Source organism: Strongylocentrotus purpuratus, unplaced genomic scaffold, assembly GCF_000002235.5.
Source record: "Strongylocentrotus purpuratus isolate Spur 01 unplaced genomic scaffold, Spur_5.0 spur5_scaffold_18, whole genome shotgun sequence".
Classification (NCBI taxonomy): Eukaryota; Metazoa; Echinodermata; class Echinoidea; order Camarodonta; family Strongylocentrotidae; genus Strongylocentrotus; species Strongylocentrotus purpuratus.
In genome coordinates, this window is record NW_022145603.1 from 6,154,011 (window position 1) to 6,173,917 (window position 19,907).

Here is a 19,907-nt window from a genome sequence, read left to right on the forward strand (position 1 = left end):
AAGTTTGTAATTTGTTTTGACTCAATGTCTTACCTGTTTCGCAATCGTTTCCAGTATAGCCCAGTACGCAGGCACAAGTATAGTCGTTCACTCCATCAGTACAAGTTCCTCCATTCTGACAGGGGTCAGGAGTACAATCGTCGATATCTGTGCAAAATGAGTTCCAAACACAATAAATGGGATAAAAGTGACGAGAATAACATTTCATTGTTGACATATTTATTTTCATTTAGCGGATAACAGGAAAATCAAGACAACAAAACCGGCATTTTAAGGGCTAATAATGTCATTTTTGATTTGAATTAATTCATTTGTAAAACTAATCATACATTATTCAATTGAAATTGATCAACTAAATATCTCTTGAAATGTTTTTCTCTTTTCCAAAATCGAGGCCTTAGCAAGAAAATATATTCATGAAAAGAATATCATCGTCTCAGAAAACTTAGTGTGCCCCTGCCAGACAGAAAGGGTCACCAAAGCAAACGTTTTTGTTCTTACTTGAAAACAAATGATTATTGGGAAAGATTGTTGTGGTAATCACAATTTCAAATCTGTTCTTTAAATGACCATGCACTTCCGTTTACCATGTGTCAACTTGAGATGATTAAGAGTGTAGTTTTCCTTATTTCTACACTAACAGGTGGGACACCCTAATTTCTTTGTCTCTACATTCACTCCTGTCGACTCTGAATAAAGAAAAACCTCCGAGATTTTTCTCACCAATGACTAAAGGTTTCTTTCATTTCATTTCCTTGTTCGCTCTTTATCTATAATGTCTTGATGAGCAAGGTGCAATTACTTTACATAAAAAGTGTATGTATGAAAGTTTGTAATTTGTTTTGACTCAATGTCTTACCTGTTTCGCAATCGTTTCCAGTATAGCCCAGTACGCAGGCACAAGTATAGTCGTTCACTCCATCAGTACAAGTTCCTCCATTCTGACAGGGGTCAGGAGTACAATCGTCGATATCTGTGCAAAATGAGTTCCAAACACAATAAATGGGATAAAAGTGACGAGAATAACATTTCATTGTTGACATATTTATTTTCATTTAGCGGATAACAGGAAAATCAAGACAACAAAACCGGCATTTTAAGGGCTAATAATGTCATTTTTGATTTGAATTAATTCATTTGTAAAACTAATCATACATTATTCAATTGAAATTGATCAACTAAATATCTCTTGAAATGTTTTTCTCTTTTCCAAAATCGAGGCCTTAGCAAGAAAATATATTCATGAAAAGAATATCATCGTCTCAGAAAACTTAGTGTGCCCCTGCCAGACAGAAAGGGTCACTAAAGCAAACGTTTTTGCTCTTACTTGAAAACAAATCATTATTGGGAAAGATTGTTGTGGTAATCACAATTTCAAATCTGTTCTTTAAATGACCATGCACTTCCGTTTACCATGTGTCAACTTGAGATGATTAAGAGTGTAGTTTCCCTTATTTCTACACTAACAGGTGGGACACCCTAATTTCTTTGTCTCTACATTCACTCCTGTCGACTCTGAATAAAGAAAAACCTCCGAGATTTTTCTCACCAATGACTAAAGGTTTCTTTCATTTCATTTCCTTGTTCGCTCTTTATCTATAATGTCTTGATGAGCAAGGTGCAATTACTTTACATAAAAAGTGTATGTATGAAAGTTTGTAATTTGTTTTGACTCAATGTCTTACCTGTTTCGCAATCGTTTCCAGTATAGCCCAGTACGCAGGCACAAGTATAGTCGTTCACTCCATCAGTACAAGTTCCTCCATTCTGACAGGGGTCAGGAGTACAATCGTCGATATCTGTGCAAAATGAGTTCCAAACACAATAAATGGGATAAAAGTGACGAGAATAACATTTCATTGTTGACATATTTATTTTCATTTAGCGGATAACAGGAAAATCAAGACAACAAAACCGGCATTTTAAGGGCTAATAATGTCATTTTTGATTTGAATTAATTCATTTGTAAAACTAATCATACATTATTCAATTGAAATTGATCAACTAAATATCTCTTGAAATGTTTTTCTCTTTTCCAAAATCGAGGCCTTAGCAAGAAAATATATTCATGAAAAGAATATCATCGTCTCAGAAAACTTAGTGTGCCCCTGCCAGACAGAAAGGGTCACTAAAGCAAACGTTTTTGCTCTTACTTGAAAACAAATCATTATTGGGAAAGATTGTTGTGGTAATCACAATTTCAAATCTGTTCTTTAAATGACCATGCACTTCCGTTTACCATGTGTCAACTTGAGATGATTAAGAGTGTAGTTTTCCTTATTTCTACACTAACAGGTGGGACACCCTAATTTCTTTGTCTCTACATTCACTCCTGTCGACTCTGAATAAAGAAAAACCTCCGAGATTTTTCTCACCAATGACTAAAGGTTTCTTTCATTTCATTTCCTTGTTCGCTCTTTATCTATAATGTCTTGATGAGCAAGGTGCAATTACTTTACATAAAAAGTGTATGTATGAAAGTTTGTAATTTGTTTTGACTCAATGTCTTACCTGTTTCGCAATCGTTTCCAGTATAGCCCAGTACGCAGGCACAAGTATAGTCGTTCACTCCATCAGTACAAGTTCCTCCATTCTGACAGGGGTCAGGAGTACAATCGTCGATATCTGTGCAAAATGAGTTCCAAACACAATAAATGGGATAAAAGTGACGAGAATAACATTTCATTGTTGACATATTTATTTTCATTTAGCGGATAACAGGAAAATCAAGACAACAAAACCGGCATTTTAAGGGCTAATAATGTCATTTTTGATTTGAATTAATTCATTTGTAAAACTAATCATACATTATTCAATTGAAATTGATCAACTAAATATCTCTTGAAATGTTTTTCTCTTTTCCAAAATCGAGGCCTTAGCAAGAAAATATATTCATGAAAAGAATATCATCGTCTCAGAAAACTTAGTGTGCCCCTGCCAGACAGAAAGGGTCACTAAAGCAAACGTTTTTGCTCTTACTTGAAAACAAATCATTATTGGGAAAGATTGTTGTGGTAATCACAATTTCAAATCTGTTCTTTAAATGACCATGCACTTCCGTTTACCATGTGTCAACTTGAGATGATTAAGAGTGTAGTTTCCTTATTTCTACACTAACAGGTGGGACACCCTAATTTCTTTGTCTCTACATTCACTCCTGTCGACTCTGAATAAAGAAAAACCTCCGAGATTTTTCTCACCAATGACTAAAGGTTTCTTTCATTTCATTTCCTTGTTCGCTCTTTATCTATAATGTCTTGATGAGCAAGGTGCAATTACTTTACATAAAAAGTGTATGTATGAAAGTTTGTAATTTGTTTTGACTCAATGTCTTACCTGTTTCGCAATCGTTTCCAGTATAGCCCAGTACGCAGGCACAAGTATAGTCGTTCACTCCATCAGTACAAGTTCCTCCATTCTGACAGGGGTCAGGAGTACAATCGTCGATATCTGTGCAAAATGAGTTCCAAACACAATAAATGGGATAAAAGTGACGAGAATAACATTTCATTGTTGACATATTTATTTTCATTTAGCGGATAACAGGAAAATCAAGACAACAAAACCGGCATTTTAAGGGCTAATAATGTCATTTTTGATTTGAATTAATTCATTTGTAAAACTAATCATACATTATTCAATTGAAATTGATCAACTAAATATCTCTTGAAATGTTTTTCTCTTTTCCAAAATCGAGGCCTTAGCAAGAAAATATATTCATGAAAAGAATATCATCGTCTCAGAAAACTTAGTGTGCCCCTGCCAGACAGAAAGGGTCACTAAAGCAAACGTTTTTGCTCTTACTTGAAAACAAATCATTATTGGGAAAGATTGTTGTGGTAATCACAATTTCAAATCTGTTCTTTAAATGACCATGCACTTCCGTTTACCATGTGTCAACTTGAGATGATTAAGAGTGTAGTTTCCCTTATTTCTACACTAACAGGTGGGACACCCTAATTTCTTTGTCTCTACATTCACTCCTGTCGACTCTGAATAAAGAAAAACCTCCGAGATTTTTCTCACCAATGACTAAAGGTTTCTTTCATTTCATTTCCTTGTTCGCTCTTTATCTATAATGTCTTGATGAGCAAGGTGCAATTACTTTACATAAAAAGTGTATGTATGAAAGTTTGTAATTTGTTTTGACTCAATGTCTTACCTGTTTCGCAATCGTTTCCAGTATAGCCCAGTACGCAGGCACAAGTATAGTCGTTCACTCCATCAGTACAAGTTCCTCCATTCTGACAGGGGTCAGGAGTACAATCGTCGATATCTGTGCAAAATGAGTTCCAAACACAATAAATGGGATAAAAGTGACGAGAATAACATTTCATTGTTGACATATTTATTTTCATTTAGCGGATAACAGGAAAATCAAGACAACAAAACCGGCATTTTAAGGGCTAATAATGTCATTTTTGATTTGAATTAATTCATTTGTAAAACTAATCATACATTATTCAATTGAAATTGATCAACTAAATATCTCTTGAAATGTTTTTCTCTTTTCCAAAATCGAGGCCTTAGCAAGAAAATATATTCATGAAAAGAATATCATCGTCTCAGAAAACTTAGTGTGCCCCTGCCAGACAGAAAGGGTCACTAAAGCAAACGTTTTTGCTCTTACTTGAAAACAAATCATTATTGGGAAAGATTGTTGTGGTAATCACAATTTCAAATCTGTTCTTTAAATGACCATGCACTTCCGTTTACCATGTGTCAACTTGAGATGATTAAGAGTGTAGTTTCCTTATTTCTACACTAACAGGTGGGACACCCTAATTTCTTTGTCTCTACATTCACTCCTGTCGACTCTGAATAAAGAAAAACCTCCGAGATTTTTCTCACCAATGACTAAAGGTTTCTTTCATTTCATTTCCTTGTTCGCTCTTTATCTATAATGTCTTGATGAGCAAGGTGCAATTACTTTACATAAAAAGTGTATGTATGAAAGTTTGTAATTTGTTTTGACTCAATGTCTTACCTGTTTCGCAATCGTTTCCAGTATAGCCCAGTACGCAGGCACAAGTATAGTCGTTCACTCCATCAGTACAAGTTCCTCCATTCTGACAGGGGTCAGGAGTACAATCGTCGATATCTGTGCAAAATGAGTTCCAAACACAATAAATGGGATAAAAGTGACGAGAATAACATTTCATTGTTGACATATTTATTTTCATTTAGCGGATAACAGGAAAATCAAGACAACAAAACCGGCATTTTAAGGGCTAATAATGTCATTTTTGATTTGAATTAATTCATTTGTAAAACTAATCATACATTATTCAATTGAAATTGATCAACTAAATATCTCTTGAAATGTTTTTCTCTTTTCCAAAATCGAGGCCTTAGCAAGAAAATATATTCATGAAAAGAATATCATCGTCTCAGAAAACTTAGTGTGCCCCTGCCAGACAGAAAGGGTCACTAAAGCAAACGTTTTTGCTCTTACTTGAAAACAAATCATTATTGGGAAAGATTGTTGTGGTAATCACAATTTCAAATCTGTTCTTTAAATGACCATGCACTTCCGTTTACCATGTGTCAACTTGAGATGATTAAGAGTGTAGTTTTCCTTATTTCTACACTAACAGGTGGGACACCCTAATTTCTTTGTCTCTACATTCACTCCTGTCGACTCTGAATAAAGAAAAACCTCCGAGATTTTTCTCACCAATGACTAAAGGTTTCTTTCATTTCATTTCCTTGTTCGCTCTTTATCTATAATGTCTTGATGAGCAAGGTGCAATTACTTTACATAAAAAGTGTATGTATGAAAGTTTGTAATTTGTTTTGACTCAATGTCTTACCTGTTTCGCAATCGTTTCCAGTATAGCCCAGTACGCAGGCACAAGTATAGTCGTTCACTCCATCAGTACAAGTTCCTCCATTCTGACAGGGGTCAGGAGTACAATCGTCGATATCTGTGCAAAATGAGTTCCAAACACAATAAATGGGATAAAAGTGACGAGAATAACATTTCATTGTTGACATATTTATTTTCATTTAGCGGATAACAGGAAAATCAAGACAACAAAACCGGCATTTTAAGGGCTAATAATGTCATTTTTGATTTGAATTAATTCATTTGTAAAACTAATCATACATTATTCAATTGAAATTGATCAACTAAATATCTCTTGAAATGTTTTTCTCTTTTCCAAAATCGAGGCCTTAGCAAGAAAATATATTCATGAAAAGAATATCATCGTCTCAGAAAACTTAGTGTGCCCCTGCCAGACAGAAAGGGTCACTAAAGCAAACGTTTTTGCTCTTACTTGAAAACAAATCATTATTGGGAAAGATTGTTGTGGTAATCACAATTTCAAATCTGTTCTTTAAATGACCATGCACTTCCGTTTACCATGTGTCAACTTGAGATGATTAAGAGTGTAGTTTCCCTTATTTCTACACTAACAGGTGGGACACCCTAATTTCTTTGTCTCTACATTCACTCCTGTCGACTCTGAATAAAGAAAAACCTCCGAGATTTTTCTCACCAATGACTAAAGGTTTCTTTCATTTCATTTCCTTGTTCGCTCTTTATCTATAATGTCTTGATGAGCAAGGTGCAATTACTTTACATAAAAAGTGTATGTATGAAAGTTTGTAATTTGTTTTGACTCAATGTCTTACCTGTTTCGCAATCGTTTCCAGTATAGCCCAGTACGCAGGCACAAGTATAGTCGTTCACTCCATCAGTACAAGTTCCTCCATTCTGACAGGGGTCAGGAGTACAATCGTCGATATCTGTGCAAAATGAGTTCCAAACACAATAAATGGGATAAAAGTGACGAGAATAACATTTCATTGTTGACATATTTATTTTCATTTAGCGGATAACAGGAAAATCAAGACAACAAAACCGGCATTTTAAGGGCTAATAATGTCATTTTTGATTTGAATTAATTCATTTGTAAAACTAATCATACATTATTCAATTGAAATTGATCAACTAAATATCTCTTGAAATGTTTTTCTCTTTTCCAAAATCGAGGCCTTAGCAAGAAAATATATTCATGAAAAGAATATCATCGTCTCAGAAAACTTAGTGTGCCCCTGCCAGACAGAAAGGGTCACTAAAGCAAACGTTTTTGCTCTTACTTGAAAACAAATCATTATTGGGAAAGATTGTTGTGGTAATCACAATTTCAAATCTGTTCTTTAAATGACCATGCACTTCCGTTTACCATGTGTCAACTTGAGATGATTAAGAGTGTAGTTTTCCTTATTTCTACACTAACAGGTGGGACACCCTAATTTCTTTGTCTCTACATTCACTCCTGTCGACTCTGAATAAAGAAAAACCTCCGAGATTTTTCTCACCAATGACTAAAGGTTTCTTTCATTTCATTTCCTTGTTCGCTCTTTATCTATAATGTCTTGATGAGCAAGGTGCAATTACTTTACATAAAAAGTGTATGTATGAAAGTTTGTAATTTGTTTTGACTCAATGTCTTACCTGTTTCGCAATCGTTTCCAGTATAGCCCAGTACGCAGGCACAAGTATAGTCGTTCACTCCATCAGTACAAGTTCCTCCATTCTGACAGGGGTCAGGAGTACAATCGTCGATATCTGTGCAAAATGAGTTCCAAACACAATAAATGGGATAAAAGTGACGAGAATAACATTTCATTGTTGACATATTTATTTTCATTTAGCGGATAACAGGAAAATCAAGACAACAAAACCGGCATTTTAAGGGCTAATAATGTCATTTTTGATTTGAATTAATTCATTTGTAAAACTAATCATACATTATTCAATTGAAATTGATCAACTAAATATCTCTTGAAATGTTTTTCTCTTTTCCAAAATCGAGGCCTTAGCAAGAAAATATATTCATGAAAAGAATATCATCGTCTCAGAAAACTTAGTGTGCCCCTGCCAGACAGAAAGGGTCACTAAAGCAAACGTTTTTGCTCTTACTTGAAAACAAATCATTATTGGGAAAGATTGTTGTGGTAATCACAATTTCAAATCTGTTCTTTAAATGACCATGCACTTCCGTTTACCATGTGTCAACTTGAGATGATTAAGAGTGTAGTTTCCCTTATTTCTACACTAACAGGTGGGACACCCTAATTTCTTTGTCTCTACATTCACTCCTGTCGACTCTGAATAAAGAAAAACCTCCGAGATTTTTCTCACCAATGACTAAAGGTTTCTTTCATTTCATTTCCTTGTTCGCTCTTTATCTATAATGTCTTGATGAGCAAGGTGCAATTACTTTACATAAAAAGTGTATGTATGAAAGTTTGTAATTTGTTTTGACTCAATGTCTTACCTGTTTCGCAATCGTTTCCAGTATAGCCCAGTACGCAGGCACAAGTATAGTCGTTCACTCCATCAGTACAAGTTCCTCCATTCTGACAGGGGTCAGGAGTACAATCGTCGATATCTGTGCAAAATGAGTTCCAAACACAATAAATGGGATAAAAGTGACGAGAATAACATTTCATTGTTGACATATTTATTTTCATTTAGCGGATAACAGGAAAATCAAGACAACAAAACCGGCATTTTAAGGGCTAATAATGTCATTTTTGATTTGAATTAATTCATTTGTAAAACTAATCATACATTATTCAATTGAAATTGATCAACTAAATATCTCTTGAAATGTTTTTCTCTTTTCCAAAATCGAGGCCTTAGCAAGAAAATATATTCATGAAAAGAATATCATCGTCTCAGAAAACTTAGTGTGCCCCTGCCAGACAGAAAGGGTCACTAAAGCAAACGTTTTTGCTCTTACTTGAAAACAAATCATTATTGGGAAAGATTGTTGTGGTAATCACAATTTCAAATCTGTTCTTTAAATGACCATGCACTTCCGTTTACCATGTGTCAACTTGAGATGATTAAGAGTGTAGTTTTCCTTATTTCTACACTAACAGGTGGGACACCCTAATTTCTTTGTCTCTACATTCACTCCTGTCGACTCTGAATAAAGAAAAACCTCCGAGATTTTTCTCACCAATGACTAAAGGTTTCTTTCATTTCATTTCCTTGTTCGCTCTTTATCTATAATGTCTTGATGAGCAAGGTGCAATTACTTTACATAAAAAGTGTATGTATGAAAGTTTGTAATTTGTTTTGACTCAATGTCTTACCTGTTTCGCAATCGTTTCCAGTATAGCCCAGTACGCAGGCACAAGTATAGTCGTTCACTCCATCAGTACAAGTTCCTCCATTCTGACAGGGGTCAGGAGTACAATCGTCGATATCTGTGCAAAATGAGTTCCAAACACAATAAATGGGATAAAAGTGACGAGAATAACATTTCATTGTTGACATATTTATTTTCATTTAGCGGATAACAGGAAAATCAAGACAACAAAACCGGCATTTTAAGGGCTAATAATGTCATTTTTGATTTGAATTAATTCATTTGTAAAACTAATCATACATTATTCAATTGAAATTGATCAACTAAATATCTCTTGAAATGTTTTTCTCTTTTCCAAAATCGAGGCCTTAGCAAGAAAATATATTCATGAAAAGAATATCATCGTCTCAGAAAACTTAGTGTGCCCCTGCCAGACAGAAAGGGTCACTAAAGCAAACGTTTTTGCTCTTACTTGAAAACAAATCATTATTGGGAAAGATTGTTGTGGTAATCACAATTTCAAATCTGTTCTTTAAATGACCATGCACTTCCGTTTACCATGTGTCAACTTGAGATGATTAAGAGTGTAGTTTTCCTTATTTCTACACTAACAGGTGGGACACCCTAATTTCTTTGTCTCTACATTCACTCCTGTCGACTCTGAATAAAGAAAAACCTCCGAGATTTTTCTCACCAATGACTAAAGGTTTCTTTCATTTCATTTCCTTGTTCGCTCTTTATCTATAATGTCTTGATGAGCAAGGTGCAATTACTTTACATAAAAAGTGTATGTATGAAAGTTTGTAATTTGTTTTGACTCAATGTCTTACCTGTTTCGCAATCGTTTCCAGTATAGCCCAGTACGCAGGCACAAGTATAGTCGTTCACTCCATCAGTACAAGTTCCTCCATTCTGACAGGGGTCAGGAGTACAATCGTCGATATCTGTGCAAAATGAGTTCCAAACACAATAAATGGGATAAAAGTGACGAGAATAACATTTCATTGTTGACATATTTATTTTCATTTAGCGGATAACAGGAAAATCAAGACAACAAAACCGGCATTTTAAGGGCTAATAATGTCATTTTTGATTTGAATTAATTCATTTGTAAAACTAATCATACATTATTCAATTGAAATTGATCAACTAAATATCTCTTGAAATGTTTTTCTCTTTTCCAAAATCGAGGCCTTAGCAAGAAAATATATTCATGAAAAGAATATCATCGTCTCAGAAAACTTAGTGTGCCCCTGCCAGACAGAAAGGGTCACTAAAGCAAACGTTTTTGCTCTTACTTGAAAACAAATCATTATTGGGAAAGATTGTTGTGGTAATCACAATTTCAAATCTGTTCTTTAAATGACCATGCACTTCCGTTTACCATGTGTCAACTTGAGATGATTAAGAGTGTAGTTTCCCTTATTTCTACACTAACAGGTGGGACACCCTAATTTCTTTGTCTCTACATTCACTCCTGTCGACTCTGAATAAAGAAAAACCTCCGAGATTTTTCTCACCAATGACTAAAGGTTTCTTTCATTTCATTTCCTTGTTCGCTCTTTATCTATAATGTCTTGATGAGCAAGGTGCAATTACTTTACATAAAAAGTGTATGTATGAAAGTTTGTAATTTGTTTTGACTCAATGTCTTACCTGTTTCGCAATCGTTTCCAGTATAGCCCAGTACGCAGGCACAAGTATAGTCGTTCACTCCATCAGTACAAGTTCCTCCATTCTGACAGGGGTCAGGAGTACAATCGTCGATATCTGTGCAAAATGAGTTCCAAACACAATAAATGGGATAAAAGTGACGAGAATAACATTTCATTGTTGACATATTTATTTTCATTTAGCGGATAACAGGAAAATCAAGACAACAAAACCGGCATTTTAAGGGCTAATAATGTCATTTTTGATTTGAATTAATTCATTTGTAAAACTAATCATACATTATTCAATTGAAATTGATCAACTAAATATCTCTTGAAATGTTTTTCTCTTTTCCAAAATCGAGGCCTTAGCAAGAAAATATATTCATGAAAAGAATATCATCGTCTCAGAAAACTTAGTGTGCCCCTGCCAGACAGAAAGGGTCACTAAAGCAAACGTTTTTGCTCTTACTTGAAAACAAATCATTATTGGGAAAGATTGTTGTGGTAATCACAATTTCAAATCTGTTCTTTAAATGACCATGCACTTCCGTTTACCATGTGTCAACTTGAGATGATTAAGAGTGTAGTTTCCCTTATTTCTACACTAACAGGTGGGACACCCTAATTTCTTTGTCTCTACATTCACTCCTGTCGACTCTGAATAAAGAAAAACCTCCGAGATTTTTCTCACCAATGACTAAAGGTTTCTTTCATTTCATTTCCTTGTTCGCTCTTTATCTATAATGTCTTGATGAGCAAGGTGCAATTACTTTACATAAAAAGTGTATGTATGAAAGTTTGTAATTTGTTTTGACTCAATGTCTTACCTGTTTCGCAATCGTTTCCAGTATAGCCCAGTACGCAGGCACAAGTATAGTCGTTCACTCCATCAGTACAAGTTCCTCCATTCTGACAGGGGTCAGGAGTACAATCGTCGATATCTGTGCAAAATGAGTTCCAAACACAATAAATGGGATAAAAGTGACGAGAATAACATTTCATTGTTGACATATTTATTTTCATTTAGCGGATAACAGGAAAATCAAGACAACAAAACCGGCATTTTAAGGGCTAATAATGTCATTTTTGATTTGAATTAATTCATTTGTAAAACTAATCATACATTATTCAATTGAAATTGATCAACTAAATATCTCTTGAAATGTTTTTCTCTTTTCCAAAATCGAGGCCTTAGCAAGAAAATATATTCATGAAAAGAATATCATCGTCTCAGAAAACTTAGTGTGCCCCTGCCAGACAGAAAGGGTCACTAAAGCAAACGTTTTTGCTCTTACTTGAAAACAAATCATTATTGGGAAAGATTGTTGTGGTAATCACAATTTCAAATCTGTTCTTTAAATGACCATGCACTTCCGTTTACCATGTGTCAACTTGAGATGATTAAGAGTGTAGTTTTCCTTATTTCTACACTAACAGGTGGGACACCCTAATTTCTTTGTCTCTACATTCACTCCTGTCGACTCTGAATAAAGAAAAACCTCCGAGATTTTTCTCACCAATGACTAAAGGTTTCTTTCATTTCATTTCCTTGTTCGCTCTTTATCTATAATGTCTTGATGAGCAAGGTGCAATTACTTTACATAAAAAGTGTATGTATGAAAGTTTGTAATTTGTTTTGACTCAATGTCTTACCTGTTTCGCAATCGTTTCCAGTATAGCCCAGTACGCAGGCACAAGTATAGTCGTTCACTCCATCAGTACAAGTTCCTCCATTCTGACAGGGGTCAGGAGTACAATCGTCGATATCTGTGCAAAATGAGTTCCAAACACAATAAATGGGATAAAAGTGACGAGAATAACATTTCATTGTTGACATATTTATTTTCATTTAGCGGATAACAGGAAAATCAAGACAACAAAACCGGCATTTTAAGGGCTAATAATGTCATTTTTGATTTGAATTAATTCATTTGTAAAACTAATCATACATTATTCAATTGAAATTGATCAACTAAATATCTCTTGAAATGTTTTTCTCTTTTCCAAAATCGAGGCCTTAGCAAGAAAATATATTCATGAAAAGAATATCATCGTCTCAGAAAACTTAGTGTGCCCCTGCCAGACAGAAAGGGTCACTAAAGCAAACGTTTTTGCTCTTACTTGAAAACAAATCATTATTGGGAAAGATTGTTGGGGTAGTCACAATTTCAAATCTGTTCTTTAAATGACCATGCACTTCCGTTTACCATGTGTCAACTTGAGATGATTAAGAGTGTAGTTTCCCTTATTTCTACACTAACAGGTGGGACACCCTAATTTCTTTGTCTCTACATTCACTCCTGTCGACTCTGAATAAAGAAAAACCTCCGAGATTTTTCTCACCAATGACTAAAGGTTTCTTTCATTTCATTTCCTTGTTCGCTCTTTATCTATAATGTCTTGATGAGCAAGGTGCAATTACTTTACATAAAAAGTGTATGTATGAAAGTTTGTAATTTGTTTTGACTCAATGTCTTACCTGTTTCGCAATCGTTTCCAGTATAGCCCAGTACGCAGGCACAAGTATAGTCGTTCACTCCATCAGTACAAGTTCCTCCATTCTGACAGGGGTCAGGAGTACAATCGTCGATATCTGTGCAAAATGAGTTCCAAACACAATAAATGGGATAAAAGTGACGAGAATAACATTTCATTGTTGACATATTTATTTTCATTTAGCGGATAACAGGAAAATCAAGACAACAAAACCGGCATTTTAAGGGCTAATAATGTCATTTTTGATTTGAATTAATTCATTTGTAAAACTAATCATACATTATTCAATTGAAATTGATCAACTAAATATCTCTTGAAATGTTTTTCTCTTTTCCAAAATCGAGGCCTTAGCAAGAAAATATATTCATGAAAAGAATATCATCGTCTCAGAAAACTTAGTGTGCCCCTGCCAGACAGAAAGGGTCACTAAAGCAAACGTTTTTGCTCTTACTTGAAAACAAATCATTATTGGGAAAGATTGTTGTGGTAATCACAATTTCAAATCTGTTCTTTAAATGACCATGCACTTCCGTTTACCATGTGTCAACTTGAGATGATTAAGAGTGTAGTTTTCCTTATTTCTACACTAACAGGTGGGACACCCTAATTTCTTTGTCTCTACATTCACTCCTGTCGACTCTGAATAAAGAAAAACCTCCGAGATTTTTCTCACCAATGACTAAAGGTTTCTTTCATTTCATTTCCTTGTTCGCTCTTTATCTATAATGTCTTGATGAGCAAGGTGCAATTACTTTACATAAAAAGTGTATGTATGAAAGTTTGTAATTTGTTTTGACTCAATGTCTTACCTGTTTCGCAATCGTTTCCAGTATAGCCCAGTACGCAGGCACAAGTATAGTCGTTCACTCCATCAGTACAAGTTCCTCCATTCTGACAGGGGTCAGGAGTACAATCGTCGATATCTGTGCAAAATGAGTTCCAAACACAATAAATGGGATAAAAGTGACGAGAATAACATTTCATTGTTGACATATTTATTTTCATTTAGCGGATAACAGGAAAATCAAGACAACAAAACCGGCATTTTAAGGGCTAATAATGTCATTTTTGATTTGAATTAATTCATTTGTAAAACTAATCATACATTATTCAATTGAAATTGATCAACTAAATATCTCTTGAAATGTTTTTCTCTTTTCCAAAATCGAGGCCTTAGCAAGAAAATATATTCATGAAAAGAATATCATCGTCTCAGAAAACTTAGTGTGCCCCTGCCAGACAGAAAGGGTCACTAAAGCAAACGTTTTTGCTCTTACTTGAAAACAAATCATTATTGGGAAAGATTGTTGTGGTAATCACAATTTCAAATCTGTTCTTTAAATGACCATGCACTTCCGTTTACCATGTGTCAACTTGAGATGATTAAGAGTGTAGTTTTCCTTATTTCTACACTAACAGGTGGGACACCCTAATTTCTTTGTCTCTACATTCACTCCTGTCGACTCTGAATAAAGAAAAACCTCCGAGATTTTTCTCACCAATGACTAAAGGTTTCTTTCATTTCATTTCCTTGTTCGCTCTTTATCTATAATGTCTTGATGAGCAAGGTGCAATTACTTTACATAAAAAGTGTATGTATGAAAGTTTGTAATTTGTTTTGACTCAATGTCTTACCTGTTTCGCAATCGTTTCCAGTATAGCCCAGTACGCAGGCACAAGTATAGTCGTTCACTCCATCAGTACAAGTTCCTCCATTCTGACAGGGGTCAGGAGTACAATCGTCGATATCTGTGCAAAATGAGTTCCAAACACAATAAATGGGATAAAAGTGACGAGAATAACATTTCATTGTTGACATATTTATTTTCATTTAGCGGATAACAGGAAAATCAAGACAACAAAACCGGCATTTTAAGGGCTAATAATGTCATTTTTGATTTGAATTAATTCATTTGTAAAACTAATCATACATTATTCAATTGAAATTGATCAACTAAATATCTCTTGAAATGTTTTTCTCTTTTCCAAAATCGAGGCCTTAGCAAGAAAATATATTCATGAAAAGAATATCATCGTCTCAGAAAACTTAGTGTGCCCCTGCCAGACAGAAAGGGTCACTAAAGCAAACGTTTTTGCTCTTACTTGAAAACAAATCATTATTGGGAAAGATTGTTGTGGTAATCACAATTTCAAATCTGTTCTTTAAATGACCATGCACTTCCGTTTACCATGTGTCAACTTGAGATGATTAAGAGTGTAGTTTCCCTTATTTCTACACTAACAGGTGGGACACCCTAATTTCTTTGTCTCTACATTCACTCCTGTCGACTCTGAATAAAGAAAAACCTCCGAGATTTTTCTCACCAATGACTAAAGGTTTCTTTCATTTCATTTCCTTGTTCGCTCTTTATCTATAATGTCTTGATGAGCAAGGTGCAATTACTTTACATAAAAAGTGTATGTATGAAAGTTTGTAATTTGTTTTGACTCAATGTCTTACCTGTTTCGCAATCGTTTCCAGTATAGCCCAGTACGCAGGCACAAGTATAGTCGTTCACTCCATCAGTACAAGTTCCTCCATTCTGACAGGGGTCAGGAGTACAATCGTCGATATCTGTGCAAAATGAGTTCCAAACACAATAAATGGGATAAAAGTGACGAGAATAACATTTCATTGTTGACATATTTATTTTCATTTAGCGGATAACAGGAAAATCAAGACAACAAAACCGGCATTTTAAGGGCTAATAATGTCATTTTTGATTTGAATTAATTCATTTGTAAAACTAATCATACATTATTCAATTGAAATTGATCAACTAAATATCTCTTGAAATGTTTTTCTCTTTTCCAAAATCGAGGCCTTAGCAAGAAAATATATTCATGAAAAGAATATCATCGTCTCAGAAAACTTAGTGTGCCCCTGCCAGACAGAAAGGGTCACTAAAGCAAACGTTTTTGCTCTTACTTGAAAACAAATCATTATTGGGAAAGATTGTTGTGGTAATCACAATTTCAAATCTGTTCTTTAAATGACCATGCACTTCCGTTTACCATGTGTCAACTTGAGATGATTAAGAGTGTAGTTTTCCTTATTTCTACACTAACAGGTGGGACACCCTAATTTCTTTGTCTCTACATTCACTCCTGTCGACTCTGAATAAAGAAAAACCTCCGAGATTTTTCTCACCAATGACTAAAGGTTTCTTTCATTTCATTTCCTTGTTCGCTCTTTATCTATAATGTCTTGATGAGCAAGGTGCAATTACTTTACATAAAAAGTGTATGTATGAAAGTTTGTAATTTGTTTTGACTCAATGTCTTACCTGTTTCGCAATCGTTTCCAGTATAGCCCAGTACGCAGGCACAAGTATAGTCGTTCACTCCATCAGTACAAGTTCCTCCATTCTGACAGGGGTCAGGAGTACAATCGTCGATATCTGTGCAAAATGAGTTCCAAACACAATAAATGGGATAAAAGTGACGAGAATAACATTTCATTGTTGACATATTTATTTTCATTTAGCGGATAACAGGAAAATCAAGACAACAAAACCGGCATTTTAAGGGCTAATAATGTCATTTTTGATTTGAATTAATTCATTTGTAAAACTAATCATACATTATTCAATTGAAATTGATCAACTAAATATCTCTTGAAATGTTTTTCTCTTTTCCAAAATCGAGGCCTTAGCAAGAAAATATATTCATGAAAAGAATATCATCGTCTCAGAAAACTTAGTGTGCCCCTGCCAGACAGAAAGGGTCACTAAAGCAAACGTTTTTGCTCTTACTTGAAAACAAATCATTATTGGGAAAGATTGTTGTGGTAATCACAATTTCAAATCTGTTCTTTAAATGACCATGCACTTCCGTTTACCATGTGTCAACTTGAGATGATTAAGAGTGTAGTTTCCCTTATTTCTACACTAACAGGTGGGACACCCTAATTTCTTTGTCTCTACATTCACTCCTGTCGACTCTGAATAAAGAAAAACCTCCGAGATTTTTCTCACCAATGACTAAAGGTTTCTTTCATTTCATTTCCTTGTTCGCTCTTTATCTATAATGTCTTGATGAGCAAGGTGCAATTACTTTACATAAAAAGTGTATGTATGAAAGTTTGTAATTTGTTTTGACTCAATGTCTTACCTGTTTCGCAATCGTTTCCAGTATAGCCCAGTACGCAGGCACAAGTATAGTCGTTCACTCCATCAGTACAAGTTCCTCCATTCTGACAGGGGTCAGGAGTACAATCGTCGATATCTGTGCAAAATGAGTTCCAAACACAATAAATGGGATAAAAGTGACGAGAATAACATTTCATTGTTGACATATTTATTTTCATTTAGCGGATAACAGGAAAATCAAGACAACAAAACCGGCATTTTAAGGGCTAATAATGTCATTTTTGATTTGAATTAATTCATTTGTAAAACTAATCATACATTATTCAATTGAAATTGATCAACTAAATATCTCTTGAAATGTTTTTCTCTTTTCCAAAATCGAGGCCTTAGCAAGAAAATATATTCATGAAAAGAATATCATCGTCTCAGAAAACTTAGTGTGCCCCTGCCAGACAGAAAGGGTCACTAAAGCAAACGTTTTTGCTCTTACTTGAAAACAAATCATTATTGGGAAAGATTGTTGTGGTAATCACAATTTCAAATCTGTTCTTTAAATGACCATGCACTTCCGTTTACCATGTGTCAACTTGAGATGATTAAGAGTGTAGTTTCCCTTATTTCTACACTAACAGGTGGGACACCCTAATTTCTTTGTCTCTACATTCACTCCTGTCGACTCTGAATAAAGAAAAACCTCCGAGATTTTTCTCACCAATGACTAAAGGTTTCTTTCATTTCATTTCCTTGTTCGCTCTTTATCTATAATGTCTTGATGAGCAAGGTGCAATTACTTTACATAAAAAGTGTATGTATGAAAGTTTGTAATTTGTTTTGACTCAATGTCTTACCTGTTTCGCAATCGTTTCCAGTATAGCCCAGTACGCAGGCACAAGTATAGTCGTTCACTCCATCAGTACAAGTTCCTCCATTCTGACAGGGGTCAGGAGTACAATCGTCGATATCTGTGCAAAATGAGTTCCAAACACAATAAATGGGATAAAAGTGACGAGAATAACATTTCATTGTTGACATATTTATTTTCATTTAGCGGATAACAGGAAAATCAAGACAACAAAACCGGCATTTTAAGGGCTAATAATGTCATTTTTGATTTGAATTAATTCATTTGTAAAACTAATCATACATTATTCAATTGAAATTGATCAACTAAATATCTCTTGAAATGTTTTTCTCTTTTCCAAAATCGAGGCCTTAGCAAGAAAATATATTCATGAAAAGAATATCATCGTCTCAGAAAACTTAGTGTGCCCCTGCCAGACAGAAAGGGTCACTAAAGCAAACGTTTTTGCTCTTACTTGAAAACAAATCATTATTGGGAAAGATTGTTGTGGTAATCACAATTTCAAATCTGTTCTTTAAATGACCATGCACTTCCGTTTACCATGTGTCAACTTGAGATGATTAAGAGTGTAGTTTTCCTTATTTCTACACTAACAGGTGGGACACCCTAATTTCTTTGTCTCTACATTCACTCCTGTCGACTCTGAATAAAGAAAAACCTCCGAGATTTTTCTCACCAATGACTAAAGGTTTCTTTCATTTCATTTCCTTGTTCGCTCTTTATCTATAATGTCTTGATGAGCAAGGTGCAATTACTTTACATAAAAAGTGTATGTATGAAAGTTTGTAATTTGTTTTGACTCAATGTCTTACCTGTTTCGCAATCGTTTCCAGTATAGCCCAGTACGCAGGCACAAGTATAGTCGTTCACTCCATCAGTACAAGTTCCTCCATTCTGACAGGGGTCAGGAGTACAATCGTCGATATCTGTGCAAAATGAGTTCCAAACACAATAAATGGGATAAAAGTGACGAGAATAACATTTCATTGTTGACATATTTATTTTCATTTAGCGGATAACAGGAAAATCAAGACAACAAAACCGGCATTTTAAGGGCTAATAATGTCATTTTTGATTTGAATTAATTCATTTGTAAAACTAATCATACATTATTCAATTGAAATTGATCAACTAAATATCTCTTGAAATGTTTTTCTCTTTTCCAAAATCGAGGCCTTAGCAAGAAAATATATTCATGAAAAGAATATCATCGTCTCAGAAAACTTAGTGTGCCCCTGCCAGACAGAAAGGGTCACTAAAGCAAACGTTTTTGCTCTTACTTGAAAACAAATCATTATTGGGAAAGATTGTTGTGGTAATCACAATTTCAAATCTGTTCTTTAAATGACCATGCACTTCCGTTTACCATGTGTCAACTTGAGATGATTAAGAGTGTAGTTTTCCTTATTTCTACACTAACAGGTGGGACACCCTAATTTCTTTGTCTCTACATTCACTCCTGTCGACTCTGAATAAAGAAAAACCTCCGAGATTTTTCTCACCAATGACTAAAGGTTTCTTTCATTTCATTTCCTTGTTCGCTCTTTATCTATAATGTCTTGATGAGCAAGGTGCAATTACTTTACATAAAAAGTGTATGTATGAAAGTTTGTAATTTGTTTTGACTCAATGTCTTACCTGTTTCGCAATCGTTTCCAGTATAGCCCAGTACGCAGGCACAAGTATAGTC

At 34.6% G+C, this 19,907-nt stretch overlaps 6 protein-coding genes across 6 annotated transcripts; all 6 read right to left on the minus strand.

Annotated features, from left to right (window-relative positions):
- Nucleotides 1-85: 85 nt before the first annotated feature.
- Nucleotides 86-1,791, minus strand: LOC115925313 (fibropellin-3-like; the record flags this gene model as incomplete). The annotated part of the gene is made up of 3 exons (XM_030988985.1): nt 86-147; nt 860-973; nt 1,686-1,791. Coding segments are annotated over 3 exons (282 nt in total), but the record flags the coding sequence as incomplete, so codon positions are not given.
- Nucleotides 1,792-3,388: 1,597 nt separating this feature from the next.
- On the minus strand, nt 3,389-5,093 carry LOC115925314 (fibropellin-3-like; the record flags this gene model as incomplete). The annotated part of the gene is made up of 3 exons (XM_030988986.1): nt 3,389-3,450; nt 4,163-4,276; nt 4,988-5,093. Coding segments are annotated over 3 exons (282 nt in total), but the record flags the coding sequence as incomplete, so codon positions are not given.
- A 1,598-nt stretch (nt 5,094-6,691) lies between these two features.
- On the minus strand, nt 6,692-8,397 carry LOC115925315 (fibropellin-3-like; the record flags this gene model as incomplete). The annotated part of the gene is made up of 3 exons (XM_030988987.1): nt 6,692-6,753; nt 7,466-7,579; nt 8,292-8,397. Coding segments are annotated over 3 exons (282 nt in total), but the record flags the coding sequence as incomplete, so codon positions are not given.
- Nucleotides 8,398-9,995: 1,598 nt separating this feature from the next.
- On the minus strand, nt 9,996-11,701 carry LOC115925316 (fibropellin-3-like; the record flags this gene model as incomplete). The annotated part of the gene is made up of 3 exons (XM_030988988.1): nt 9,996-10,057; nt 10,770-10,883; nt 11,596-11,701. Coding segments are annotated over 3 exons (282 nt in total), but the record flags the coding sequence as incomplete, so codon positions are not given.
- Nucleotides 11,702-13,299: 1,598 nt separating this feature from the next.
- On the minus strand, nt 13,300-15,005 carry LOC115925302 (fibropellin-3-like; the record flags this gene model as incomplete). Its single annotated transcript, XM_030988977.1, has 3 exons — nt 13,300-13,361; nt 14,074-14,187; nt 14,900-15,005. Coding segments are annotated over 3 exons (282 nt in total), but the record flags the coding sequence as incomplete, so codon positions are not given.
- A 1,598-nt stretch (nt 15,006-16,603) lies between these two features.
- Nucleotides 16,604-18,309, minus strand: LOC115925303 (fibropellin-3-like; the record flags this gene model as incomplete). The annotated part of the gene is made up of 3 exons (XM_030988978.1): nt 16,604-16,665; nt 17,378-17,491; nt 18,204-18,309. Coding segments are annotated over 3 exons (282 nt in total), but the record flags the coding sequence as incomplete, so codon positions are not given.
- Between the last annotated feature and the right edge of the window lie 1,598 nt (nt 18,310-19,907).